The 13,717-nt window shown below is 48.1% G+C and overlaps 1 protein-coding gene across 5 annotated transcripts in view; it reads right to left on the bottom strand.

Annotated features, from left to right (window-relative positions):
• The window catches only part of MYO18B (myosin XVIIIB), a 201,723-nt gene that overhangs the window by 112,755 nt on the left and 75,251 nt on the right, over positions 1-13,717 (bottom strand). For all 5 annotated transcript variants that reach the window (XR_012665109.1, XM_075120125.1, XM_075120124.1 and 2 more), the window contains exons 14-20: positions 12,385-12,577; positions 10,989-11,069; positions 10,120-10,267; positions 7,360-7,519; positions 5,283-5,466; positions 4,707-4,899; positions 1,748-1,857 (exon numbers count right to left, since the gene is read on the bottom strand). Coding sequence is in view for 4 of the 5 variants with exons in the window: in XM_075120125.1 (XP_074976226.1) it covers positions 1,748-1,857; positions 4,707-4,899; positions 5,283-5,466; positions 7,360-7,519; positions 10,120-10,267; positions 10,989-11,069; positions 12,385-12,577 (1,069 nt within the window). In the remaining variant the exon portion in view is untranslated. The remainder of the gene's footprint in view (positions 1-1,747; positions 1,858-4,706; positions 4,900-5,282; positions 5,467-7,359; positions 7,520-10,119; positions 10,268-10,988; positions 11,070-12,384; positions 12,578-13,717) is intronic.

Genomic DNA, 13,717 nt, shown 5'->3' with positions numbered 1-13,717 from the left:
GAACAAATGGAGAGAGACGTTGATGATTAAATTATCCACCTTCCCTTCTATAAACGCTATCTTATTTTCTTCTGAGACACCCACAGCTGGAGGGAATCCATGGGTGATTTCTCCTTCTGTGTTGGGTGAAGGCAGAGGGAAAGGGTGCCAGTCACAGTGGCCAGGCCCAATCACTGCAGGGAGAATGGGAATCTGCGGTGATTTGTCACAATGCTAAAGAGACAGGCGGTGCTACCATCAGTCAATACAACACTCCTGCACAGGCCAGGCTGGGGAGGTGGATGGAGGAAGCATCACCTCGATGAAGCTTATGCCACTGTAGTTTTATGGCTCTCTCAATACAATCTCGGAGGCAGTTGTGGGTCTCTTCACAGGCTGCTCTTTGGCTGAGGGCTAACAAAACAAGTCCCTCTGCACTCAGGGGTTCCCTGACAGTGACCTTTTAAGCTTATTTCTGGCAGACAAACTGGGAGCTTTGGTCTACCCCCTCTGCCCGCTCCATGCTGAGGCTGTTTGCTGAAACTGGTGCAGAAAGCAAGCTGAGACCATCCAGCCACCCACCCACCCGCTTCTCCTTCCACAGAGCATATGGAATTTGCTGTACAAAATAAAGTTACACTGTAATGTAAGGAGATTTCAGCCCAGACCACTGCAGAATAGGGCACCGGCCAGCCCCCCATAAGCAGGACTTTTAAATCAGTTAACACTGCTCGCTGGTATTTAAGGAGGAACAAAGCAAGTTACATTTCCAAGTTGGTTTCTCCAAGGCCTCTCCACTGTGCAATAACAGGGCAAATGCTGATAGCATGACCAGTACTCAGATTGTCTACTGCATTTGTGAAAACCCAGTTCTAGTGAGGAGAAGCACTAGGACTAGCCAGCAGCCTTGCTGCTGTTCCAGTCAGGTTCAGACAGATGCTAAAGTACCCAGGTCACTACAACCTCATTAACAAGAGGGAAGGATGAAGCCAAGAAGAATGGAGAGCTGCCCTCCACGAGCCAGAGAGGGCAATTTAATCCCCATCTCTGCACTGCGCCATGTGAAACATGCCAGAGTGTTGCACAGAGTATCTAGATTTCAGTACACGAAAGCAGCATGAACTCAGGTGCTCTTCTCCCCGTGATTAATCCTCAGCTGAGAACTACAGGGGGAAATTAGAACGTCTGAGGCTTCTGAGATGAATACTCTGGCTGAATCAATGGCTGGCTAGGAGGAAGCTAGCAGATGAATCTCGGTTCCTTCGCTACTGTGCCCATTGTTTATCAAAATCAGCCCCACCTCAGTAAGCCATCACCAGCCCATATGCAGCCTCCACAAGTTTTGTTTACGAATACTGGGCTCTGACAGGTCATTGCCTGTACAACACATGGGCTGGCTCTGCAGATCCATGGGCCTGTCACTTCACTCGCAGTGTTGCCAGCTCTTGTGACTTTATAGTCAGTCTTGCTGTATTTGGTGTTTTCTTAAAGCCGCAGCTCCTGCAGTCAAGTCCTTACTTGAGAATCTCAGCTTTCATCTGTGTAATAAAAGCAAGCTCCCAGCCCTGGTGGCTGCAGAGAGAAGACTGAACACTTTTGTGAGTTCAAGCTGAAAGGCTCAGAAGCCAGGAGAGAAATAACAAGAACCCCAAATTGACTCTTTTTTCCACCTTGTGATGGAATGCTTGCAGCTGGGAACACTGCATGAGAATGGATCTGGCTGCGGGTCATTCCCTCCCCAGCAACTTACTGTGGGCAATCCACACACCTTATTCTCATCTGGTATTTCATATGCTGAGGTGTATTTCTTCATCACTGGCTGAGCCAGCACCTGGAAGCGGCGTCGGAACTGAGTCAGCACCATGCGATCCATGTAACCTGGGAGAGACAGAGAGGAGATAGGGTACAGATTTCAGAGGGGGGTGCTGCACGTTAGCTAATCAGTGAATCAGAATGGGGGCGATTCCATCGATCTCTACAGAAAACAAAAAACTGGGAGCAAATTCTCTTCCACCTGGGGTGACGGGCTGTGCTGGGGTGGCTGGTGGAGAATAACACAACTTTCTTTCTGTTTTACAGAAAGCCTTCCAAAAAGCAGAGAGAGGGGAGAGCGCAGGGGAGAACATGCTAGTGCAAGGGACTGAAATGGTAAGAGAGAAAACAAGGCCTGGAGATACTCCCCATGAAGCAAGTCTGGGTGACAAGAAGGGCCATGGGCTTGCAAGCATATTATGCTACCTCATCACCACGACCTGTCAATGGAGTGACAGCCAGGGTTGCTCACCTTCTATCTACAGATGCATAGACCTTATTGTCCATTTTAAAAGGTAGCAACAACCTTACTGCCAGCTACTAAAGAGACCTTTATGGCCCCCATCGCTGGGGCATCTCAGCACCTCACAATCAAGTGGTGAGGTGGGAAAGTGTGATGCTTATCCCCCTTTTACAGATGGGAAATTGAGGCACAGAGAATATAAGTGGTTTTCCCAGAGTCACAGAGGAAGCCTTTGGCAGAGCAGGGAAATAGCCCTGGGTCTCCTGAGTGCCAGGTCAGTGCCCTAAACACTGGGTCATCCTTTCTCCTTAGTGCACAGAAGCCACAGCCCCGGAAAGGAAGGCTGGCCATTTGGTTAATGTTCTGCACTGGGACTCAGGAGATTCTGAGCTCTGCCACAATTGATCTGCCCACAGACAAGTCACTGACTCTCTCTGTGCCTCCGGCCCGCCACGCATTAGGTAGGGACTGATCAGAGCTTCTTTCTCTCCCTTATTTTGTCAGTCTCGTCCGTTTGACTGTAAGCTCACAGGACCAGGGACGGTCTCCTTCTACAACACCAAGCACAACAGGTGTCATGTGGGACCTCTAGGGAGTATCGTAATACAAACCATCTTCACCCCGCCAAATCTCCACTCCACGGCTGTGCTAACACGATGAGGAGCCAATTTAAAATACATGCCAAAGCTTTTCGCTGTGCCGTATTGGCCGAGAGAGAGAGTAACAGAGTCCCAGCTCCTGATCTGAAACGGACGGGCACCCAGCAGGCCAGCCTGCCATCTCGGCTAGAAATATTTCCCTGTGGCAGCTCCCGGCTCACTCTGCTTGATGTCAAAGAGAGCAAAACAGTAATCAATAAGGCACCAAAGTAGGAATAATTTCTCTTTGTTCCTGATTGTACCAAATGCTCACGCTCGCTCTCACAAGTGCTTTCGAATCCAGTTATATTTATTAACAACAAGCAGGAGAGAGGTATCCGCACAGCTTGCAGAGCCAGGATTTATTCGGCATCAGAAACTCTCCACCTAGCCCAATAATTCTAACAAACACGTACCCGGAGCAGTGAAAAATATCCTTCAAATAGTCTCTGCGTTCTGCTGTCCACACCTCTGTTGCTAAAGACACTGCAGTGGTTTGGAAGTCAATAACACTGCCTGGCTCGTGGGAAGAGACGATTATAAGGATGATTATCCCTGGACACCTCAAGTCTAGACCACTGCGAGGTTCCCCACCTGTGCCCAGCTCTCAAGGCCATGCACAAACTACATCTAACGCAGCACATGCCCCCCACCTTGTGGGCACAGCAGGGCACCAAGAACATAGACAGTCTATGCTCTGTACTCTCCACTGCAAGCCGTTTCATTGCCAGGGGAAACTCTACAATGCACTAAATAGCTTGGGCCCCCCGCTGTCCCTGCCCCTTTAGCCTCCACCATGGCGACTGCTCTTGGAAGGGACACTGGCTGGATAACACTAGCATGAGTCAGAAGAAGCAGGGAACTCACTCAGAAACAGTTACTTGCCCCTGGAATCCAGCCCCACTGGAAGCCAGTCCAGGCACATTCTAGGGGAGACGAAAGATGCATCCAGATAAATAGACCAGTCACCAGAACTGAGTGGAAGTTGGTCTCAGCACTATGCAGCCTCAAAACTGGGACAATCTACACAGACCTCAGCTCTTTAGCGGCTCCCCTTGGCACAACTGCCTAGTGTTGTGGGGGAAAATGTTTGCAAGCCTTCTAGGTTGCAGTTCTTGCAGGCATTGGCTGGGGCACTCCATTACTGCAGAGACAAGGGAGTGCCAGTTTTGACGTGTGGATGGAATTGGCAGTTTTTGTGCCTTGGTTCTGACTGTTTAAATGACAGGAGATCCAAGTCAGAGATATCCAATTTTTAAAGTAAAAGCTCAATAAGGAGAGCTCTGCTCAGCAGGAGAATCTGAACAGGCAGGGCCTGGCCTGATTTACTTTCCCCTCTGACACATCTGTGTTGCCAATTGCTCAGCTGGGAGCATGTCATGTTCATCCATCTCAGTGGGGGAATAAGGGAGAAGTAGCCATTAGGACTGACGAGGTTATGGACAGTTCAGTGGGCCCAGCTCCATGACTGTAAACTGGCGGAGGGGACTGCCGTTCCGGAGTAGGCAGCACTGCTGTCAGGGGGTGGAGAGGTCCTGAAGAACCTCAGCCTGTGGTGAAGGAGCTAGAAACCAGGATAAATCCACCTCCTTCCCATGGCCAAAGCAAAGACAAGTGGGTAATCACTGCACTCTGACAGACAAAGACAGGACATGCTGAGAAGTGGCTAATCAGGAGGAGTGAGGAAGCTAGTAGTTTAGCAGCCCTCCATGTATTAGTAACTGCAAACTTGAACTGCTTTGGAGGACAGCGGCTAAGGGAGGGTGGGACGAACACATGCTTAAAAACTATCGCACAGCGTAGGCTTGCCATACCGATCCTGTACAGGCGTAATGCATCTAATAGCTGGGCCCCAGACAACTGAACTCTCAGAGTTGGTACGTCCAAAGTCAGCCCCCCTTCTCCTGTGACGCAGGGCTGGGAGGGCTTCCCTTCTGCTCCCACTCTTGGAACAAGACAATGGACAAAGTGTATCTGGGATCGTTTTACCAGATTTGTGAGAGCATCCTGCGGTATAAATAAAAGATGAATTAGATACGTCTGAGTTGGGGATTGAAGTAACAGAAGAACAGGAATTCCCTTTCCACCTCTTGATGGGCTTTTCAGCCACATACAAGGAGTTTCTTCAAATAACTAGGAAACAGAAACTGAACTAGCCAGTGGAGAAAAATGGTAGCAAATCAGTGTCACTGTTTGATTGACCTGTCAGCTGCATGAGGCAGGAGCTGTCAGTTATGGTGTTTGTACAATGCCAGTGCAATAGAGACAAGGAGCCAGCCAGAGCGTCAGGAGACTATCACGATATAAGGAGCAATGGGCTCTATGTTATAAAGGCACTTTGACCCACCCCTTACGATACGTGAGGGTATCAAGACAGCTCTGTTACTCACCATCTGAAGTTTGATCTGAGCACACACAGACTTCTTCTTCACAGCTGCAAAGCTGCTGGTAAAGGTCTTCCTCACACAACCAGTACGCTGCAAAGCTTGCTGGGAATTTCCCTCCAGACCTGCCACTGATCGGCAAATCAGGGGCATTTTGGACCGAAGCAGAAACAGCTTCTTCAGAGCATCTCTGTCAGAAATGAAACAGTGAAATAAATCAGCTATTGTCACAAATGGGCTGATTGATAAGATCACAGAGATGCCATCATAATGGCCCAAAGGTGAATGGAAAACCTTTTCCTTTCAACTTACTGCAAAACGGAATAAAAACCGTGACTGTGCTCTGGCTAGTACATCGCTAAGGGAAGTGTTTGAATACTGTAGCTTCCTTAGCCATGGGGAAGCTGCCACATTGCGCCATTCTGAAATTCAGTATTTCCTGGAATGACGTGCCGAGAACCTGAGTTTCCTTCTGGATGTTTAACCAGTAATTGTACCCCAGCACATATGCTAGAGGCAGGCACAGGGTATCTCAACGGCAAACTTCCCCCTCCTCTAGAAGCTGAATCTTTTCTGCTCCAGGTAAGGGAATGTGTTACAGGGCTCACATTGAACACGGCCTACATAAGACAAACCTGGCTGTGAACAGAGCACATTCTATTCATCTCGGTGTCTTATCCATCATGGCTAATGGCCATTAACTCCTCACTGAAATGAACCCCAAACACAATGAGCTGAAGGGGGCTTAATAGCAGGTTAAAGTTACTGCCTATGTAAAGACATGAATAACTATTTGATTATATTTCACTTTAGTGTACCAGGGTGCTAGAGGAAACAATACAAATCCCAGTGGTTTTGAGACAGAAGGAATGGTGCTAGTCATCTGACTCCTGGTGTCTGACACAGCCCTGTGTGACGTAGCTGCTCCCGGTGCCCCTAGGAATCTGGAGATGTTCACACTCATCCATTCTCTACATTAGTCGGGAATCAATCACCCCTGGTCAGGGGCAGTCAGGGAGACCAAGATCCATTCCTGGAAAGGATGTTTACATCCTGGAAAGGATGAAACTGCTGTTGAAGACACTAACGACCTCAGCTCACAGTGGGGACTCAGGCTGGGACTTTCAAAGGGCCTGAAGAGAGTCAGATGCCCAAGACCCAATGAATTTCATTCGGTGCCGAAATCCCGGCCTGGGCACTCAGTTTGGGCCAAAGACCAATGGGTGTTTTGCCTCAGGACTGCAGGATCTGAAATGTAATATATAATACTAGATCTTATCATATATCATCAAAATGATGACATCTAAATGAAGCATTTCAATCTTATTGACACAAAACTTTTCAACCTCAATGAAATGAAACATTTTGATAGCTTCCCTCTGAAAATGTAGGTGAAACTGAAAAGTTCCCATGAAACATACCCATTTCATTGAATCAGCATGTTCTGATGGAAAACTTGCGATCAGCTCTATACACGTCTATTCATTCTATATTGTATGTCAACCAAACTAATGGACCCAGCTGCTGATTAATCTTAGGGTGTTTGATGTCATTGCAGACTACCAATGAGTGAACCTCAAATAATTTGGCACCTGTTTCTCCAGCCTTACCCAAACAGCCAGTGAGGACGACCTGCCAACCACTTTGGAGTATCTTTATAAATGCTACAAAAGGTATAATTTCCACTTTATGATCCCCAGTTGGTTCAGAAATACCCATAAAAGTGTTTTCAGCTTCATCGTCTTCTCTTAGGCTTAATACAAGATGGGAGGAAAAACCACAGGCAGAATTTCTTGCCTCCAAAAGGGAATCGCTTTCCCCTCCGCTAACTTTGCTTTAGCCCCAGGGAAAAGTTTTACAAGTTCCAGTCCCAGTTAAAGCACTTTGTTTCATTAAGGACGGATGTTATCCCCAGAGCAGTTCTCATTGTCAAAGTTTGTTACTGTTATTGCTGCAGTGACAGAGAGCGCACTGTGGATGTACCCTGCTTCCTAGCTCTGATTTACCTTGTCACAAGATGCCCCGCTTGAGCTATCTGCTTCTCTATTGCACACTGCCCAGGGCGTCTGCTCCTGATACTTACATTTTGGATTGCTGCAGGACTTCAATGGAGTTTTGGGCTGACAGGTTCAGCTTGGCTTTATTCATCCAGCCAGTGAGATCGTAGCGAACAGGGTCTTTGCCCAGCTGGTGGAAGATCTCAAACTGCAGCATCTGCTCACACTTGCGAAGGAAGCCTTCCTCTGGAACGTCAATACACCAGCAAGCAGCGGTTATTCAAGGTCAATGGGGTGAAGTCAGCAAAGCTACACACAGGGGACAATTGTCCAGCTAATCTGAATGGGGTTTCTATGGGCTGTGTCCACTAGCACAAAGCTGAGGTAGCCCTGTGTAGGAAGAAACCCTGTAGCGCTAGGCTGGTGAAGGGTGGCACTGACATACCAGTGCTCCTTTCAGCTAACGTATATTGCACCTCCTTTATGTGCCGGAAGCTACAGCTGTCCAAGAGAAGCAGGGGCAGAGACTCTGTCTGCAGGTTGTGTGTTCCTGTATCCCTGACCTTGTCCTGCACCCCTCTCAAACCCTGTCCCAGCAGAGAAGGTAGCCAGATTAGTGAAGTGCAATGTCGTACAGATGCACATTAAATTAAAATACTCAGACAGGTACCACACTGGCCTTTCCCATGGTGCAATTCTGCTGACTTCTGAAAAACGATAGAGCTAGAAAGCAGCTGTGAAGCCTGGAAAAACTCAGCCACCTGTGCCATTCTCCATCCCTGCATGCTGCTGCCTTTCCTTAGGGCATAGCATGCCCAGGCATAGCCTCTGCTGACAACGTGGCCCCGACCAAGCCAGCAGACAGGGAGGTGGAGATGCTCACAGTCCCATGCTTGTTGCCTGGGCAGACTCCAGCTTCCTGTCTATTTATAAATGGTGCCAGTTGCACATATAATATAAGAGGTCTCTTCTCTGGGTCACTGGGGTTAGCAGCACTAAGGTTTCTTTAAGCCCTGCACACTGCAGAGACGACAGCATTTATGGGCCAGCTCCTCAGTTCATGTGAATCAGCCCAGCTCCTCTGACTTCAACGCCAGCCCACGCCAGCTGAGGCTCTGGCTCGATATGTTTAAGTTTGCTGCCTGGATTTTAAGTTATTTTGGAGCTGGGTCTGAAACACTATTGAGAGCAAGAGCTTCTTGTTCCCACCGCCAAAGGCGCTGTCAGAGGCGCATGCTGCAGCTAACCAAAGGAATCCAGCAGGCTGCTGGGCTGGAACTAAAACTATTTTCTCAGCGGTGTTGATATTTGACACAAACTCTTCTACCACCATTGACCTGGGCAGTTCCACAAGATGAGAATGTTGGGAATTTTTCAGTCTTGTTGTCTGGTTTAGCACTGCCAGACTGTTCTGCACTATATGATTGTCATATCAATGGGGTGACTACAGATGTCCTGAACACACGGTAATCCTTTCTATACTTGACCTACCCAGAAATAATTAGGGTACTGGGTCTGGAAACTGACTTTTCTTTAGATGCACCATCACTCGGACACCAACCTTAATCATTTCATTTGACTCTAGTCTGCTCCAGCTCCCCTGGAAGTGAATGGCAAAGCATCCACTGATTAGAGTAAATGCACTCAGCTGGCACTGTACATCTACTCACACAAAATTTCATCACCAGTTCCACTGCTGAGGATTTATTCAACGATGCAAAGGTAAAAACTGTTCATGCATCAAAATCTGGAACTTCCATTAAAGTCAAGCCCATCCCATCCCATGTCCACTCGAGAGCATCAGGAATGACACTGCAGCCTGGCAAGCTGCCTGGTCACCAGGGATGGAGAGATTGTTGGTTCCCATGTATGGGCAAGATGTTAGGCCAGGCAGTATAATATTAAGAGGTTATATGTTGAGTCCAAAATGCCATCACAGTAGCTTCACAGGCTTCTAGGGCCACTTTGTCAGAGAATACGATGGGTGAGCCCACAAAAATGCATGTGCACCCACAAAACCCAACCCAAACATAAAGAGGTGCCTGCTTCTACTCACTAATGTGTGTGCTGCGAGCCCAGTGGGTCTATGTGCATTTTTGTGGCTCCCCCATTACACCCTCCTTTGTAAATATTGACCTTTGGTTAACAGTTGCTATTAATCGTATTCAAGAGATGCAAAGGCAGCTGGAAATTACTGTAGTCTGCCACAGATAGCTAAGGTTTGATCAAGTGCAGCGAGAGGCCCCTGAAGAGGTTATAGCACCAACTGGAGAAAGGCTAGAATGAATGCACAGTCAGAGACTCAGAGGCCTCCGCTCCGCCCTGTGCCCTTTCTCAGGGTACTTCCGAGGATGCATTCTGACACCAAACGCCCAGGGATCTGGCAGAAAGCTGAGAGGACAGGGGAAGGGTGTACTTAGGGTGACCAGATGTCCCAATTTTATAGGGACAGTCCCAATATTTGGGGCTTTTTCTTACTTAGGCTCCTATTACCCCCCACCTCCTGTCCCGATTTTTCACACTTGCTGTCTGGTCAACCTAGGTGTACTGCAGGTAACGGCCACTGGACCAGAGTGCCTCCCCCGGCTCAACAACGGTCGTTCCCCCCAGATAAAATCCCGAGAGTCACATTTGCTCGTGGTAGCCAACAGAGTCACACCCAGGCTGAGCCCGGCCCTTTGCTGCCACGAAACGATCACCCCTGGTCCCCAAGCAGAGTGCAACCCACGGAGGCATCTGATTGGCCAGATGATTTCTGAACCTTTCCAAGCCCAAGGGAGGTGCCAACGGAGGGGCAGCGCCCAGCACCTCTGCAGATTCTACAAGCAGAGCCCCCTGTGCCTTACCCTCACTCGCCGTGCCCTTCTTGGCAAAGCACGAGCACAGGCGGTTGAGCACCTCGCTGTCGCTGGAGCCCGGAACCAGAACCTCCTCGTCCAGGATCCAGAGCAAGCCCTTGGGCTCTTCCGCCTGGCCCCCAGGCGGCACCTGCAGCTGGTAAAATGATACAACCCATCAGATCATCTCCCACATGGAGTGAGGAGAGCAGGGGAGGCAAGCGGAGATGCGAGCTCAGCTGGCCCTGTTAAATGAGGCATTACATTACCCTCTAGTGATGGCTCTTCGGTCACTTATGTAAAATGAATTGGGATTGTGTATCTATATCCCCAAAAACTCAGCAGGCACGAATGAGCCCCGCTGCTCAGTCTGTTTGCTGTCTCAGGCCAACTGAATGGACCATTGAGACTGAGGTCCCTGGGAAGTTTGGTCACGGTGTCCACCCAGGTGAGGGCTGAGGAGTACGGACCAGGTAGTGTGTGTGGGGAAGCAGGCATTGCTGCCCCCCACGCTGTATGTGCTTTAGGGACAGCTACCCAGAATGAAGTACCTGGTTGTTACTTGGGCCCTTCTCTAGCACTAGCCCATAGCTTAAAAAAGCAGCCCCAGGGAACACGTCGTGAAATGTTAAGAACGGAACTGCAGCCTTTGCTCCAGCCTCCCGAGTCCCCATTCCGTTCCGGTCGCCCCAAAGTCAGCGCACCTCATGTTCACACATTGCCTCAGGAAATCCTTTGTCCATCGAGAAAGGGAGACTAATCCTCATGAAATGCAAGATCCACAACCAGCAGCATTCCCAGCACTTACTCCCTTCCCCGCCAGCATGGAGATGGACAGAGAGCAATCAGCTGTCGCTACTGCTTCCCGGCCGTGTTACCTGCGAGGAGTTCTGATCCACGACAGACACCGTGGCCATCGGAGAGAGCTCTGGCAGATCAAAAGGCACCTTGACATTTTCCTGGAAAACATTAGTGAGAAGTTTGCTTCATTGGGGAACTGACATTTGAAATCCAAGAGCAAATAAACTTGCAAGAAGAAAAACTGTGTCTGCTCCTTCTCCACCTTTGCTGAGTGACAGCCTGAAGTTGGCTGACCAAAGCTCCTGTATCAGAAGCCTTTGAACGGACTACACTGTCAAACCCTCAGCTGACATGACTGGGTAATGCTGTCCTGATGAGGGTGCTTACAAGGCTTCTGCAGTGGCTCGGGTGAATGTCAGAGAAGTTGCATAAATAATGGCTGTAATAATAAAGGGGGGCATCTTGAAAACAATCAGTTATTTAATTTGCAGCTTGCAGGCTTTTTATTGTTTTTATTCAGTTTTCCTCTTGAGCTGAGAATTCTAAGCCAACAACCCCATGTTATCAGGTGCCTGTTTCTACGGCTGTTGACTTTCTCGGCCTCACTGCCCCACATAGGCAGGGGCCAGCCATTCATTAGTGACAGCGTCTTCCTTGTGCTACATCATCGGATTATGCCGCTCCCCAACGGGGATTTCAGCACTTCTGAAAAACATCATTTTACACACATGCTTTGACTTTGCGCAGCTAATGTAACCATTTCACGCTCAGGGCAGGTGGGAGTTAAGTGGCTCCTTGCCCCAGCAGCAGAGGACTCGGGGGGTGTTCAGCAGAATTCAGGTCTATTGTCTTTCCATGAGAACTGAGTGAGGCAGCTGACTGCGATTTCAGATACGGGACCTGCATCCACACACCGAGATGGAACCAGTTCCAATGTGGGCTCCCAGATTTAAATGGACACTGAAACCGCAGGCTGATATCAAGACAAATTGTGCCTGAACTCTGTGAGCGAGGCAAGTAACTTCAGAATCAAAATGCAGATTCATTTTTGACTTGCTGCAATTGTTTATGGATTTTACATCAACTTGTTTCCTAGATAATTGAACATTTTATTTTATTTTCTCTACCTGGCACAAAGGGATACAAAGGGAAGTGCTCAGCTATGTCACTAGCAGGGCCTCCTCAAGCCACCTCCGATGTGACAAAGGGACTCAAAGGGAAGTCCAAGCCAGTGATGAACTCTAACGGGATTTCTGTTGGGACCACAAGGAGCTGATGGGGAAGGAGTACCACACTCACAAGGTGGGAGGGGGATACTGCTTAAGACTTCGATCTCTATTCAGACTTCGGGACGCTTTAGCAGTACTTCTCTCATTAAAAGCCAGTGTTTAAAAAGCCATGGGCTCTCTAGCTGATATGCAGCAAGTGAAACAGCAGTTCAGATCCTAGTGAGGGTCAGAGCAGGGTCCTCACCTCCCTGTACCTCTCCAGCTCGGACATGAATGTTCTCTTGTAGAACAGTGCCTGCAGCTGCTCATGCACATAGTTGTGACAAAGTTCTTCAAAAGTAGCTGCTCGCTCCTTCTTCTGGTGTCGAGGGTTGTGGAAACCAGGGGTGTCCACCACCATGATGGAAGCCATGGAGAGGTGACTGGATGAAAAAGACCTGAGAAAACACAGTAAAAATAGCATGGAAGCTTTAGACAAGAACATATCTGAGTCCTATTTGGTTTATTGAAATTATTTCCTTCCCCAAACGTAAATATTCTTTCCTCCTGTAACTATCATTCCAGGAGGCACTTTTAATCATTACAGTCCTATGACCCTGAGCAATAACCACAGCACATTTAATATCTCAACAATGCCTATTTGGTTGGCAAATGTTTGTGTCTTTCAAACAGAGTGCTAATAACCACATAAAGCTACTGATATTTTCCTGTCCTGTAGAATTTGAACTTTATCCAAGTCCTCCTTGTTTTATTTATTCCTGTGAGTGCTTCCAGCCTAGAACAGAAGATCTGGCATAGCTTGTTCCTGACCTGGACTAATAAACATTTCACTGATGATGGGATGAGATGCTTCTTCTTAGGCACCATACCTGAAATATGGCGTCCTCAGACCTAAGTCGTCTTAACTTTGGGTGGCAGAGCTGGTCCTAAAAGATGGTTAATTGATCCACACTGACTATGTTAATGACAGTTTTAAGTTCCAAAATATTGATTGTAGGAAAATAAAGAGTGTGATATTGCTCCTGTGGAAGAATGCTGGGAAAATGTAGAACCGCAAACGCAGAGCGCGGCAAGTATGTTCTGAGGGAGAGCCACACTGTAGGTCGCTGGGAGAGGAACCATCTTTCCAACAACTTCTTCCAAGTTTTGCTTCCATCCATGCCAAATACTTCAGTTAAAAATAACTGTGGGAACATGACCTGGAGAAAGCTCTGTGTTTTTTTCAAATATCTATTTCTGAAAAGGTTGAGTTACTCTGCTCTCCTCAGATGCATTGTTTTGTGTCATTTCCCATCTCCTCCTCCCCTGGCATGATACAACATGACTTGTGGAGCTGCATGTTCTGCACATGGGTGAGATGTAAGAGCATGTACTTCTGTCAGATGGCAAATGCCAACTGAAGAAATTGGCTGAAAATAATTGGAAGGAAAAATGTCAGGCATTAGCATCCTGAAGTCTCCCTGAAAAATACAAGTTTGCAGGAAGAAACAGAAGTATTTTTAGAATTCAATTAAAGAATTTCCTATCAGCACCTTCCCCTAGCACCACTGACATGTCCTGTGATTCCAAAATTGTAG

This window comes from Caretta caretta, chromosome 15 (assembly GCF_965140235.1).
Source record: "Caretta caretta isolate rCarCar2 chromosome 15, rCarCar1.hap1, whole genome shotgun sequence".
NCBI classification, from domain to species: domain Eukaryota; kingdom Metazoa; phylum Chordata; order Testudines; family Cheloniidae; genus Caretta; species Caretta caretta.
This window is presented reverse-complemented; position numbering and strand designations above follow the sequence as displayed.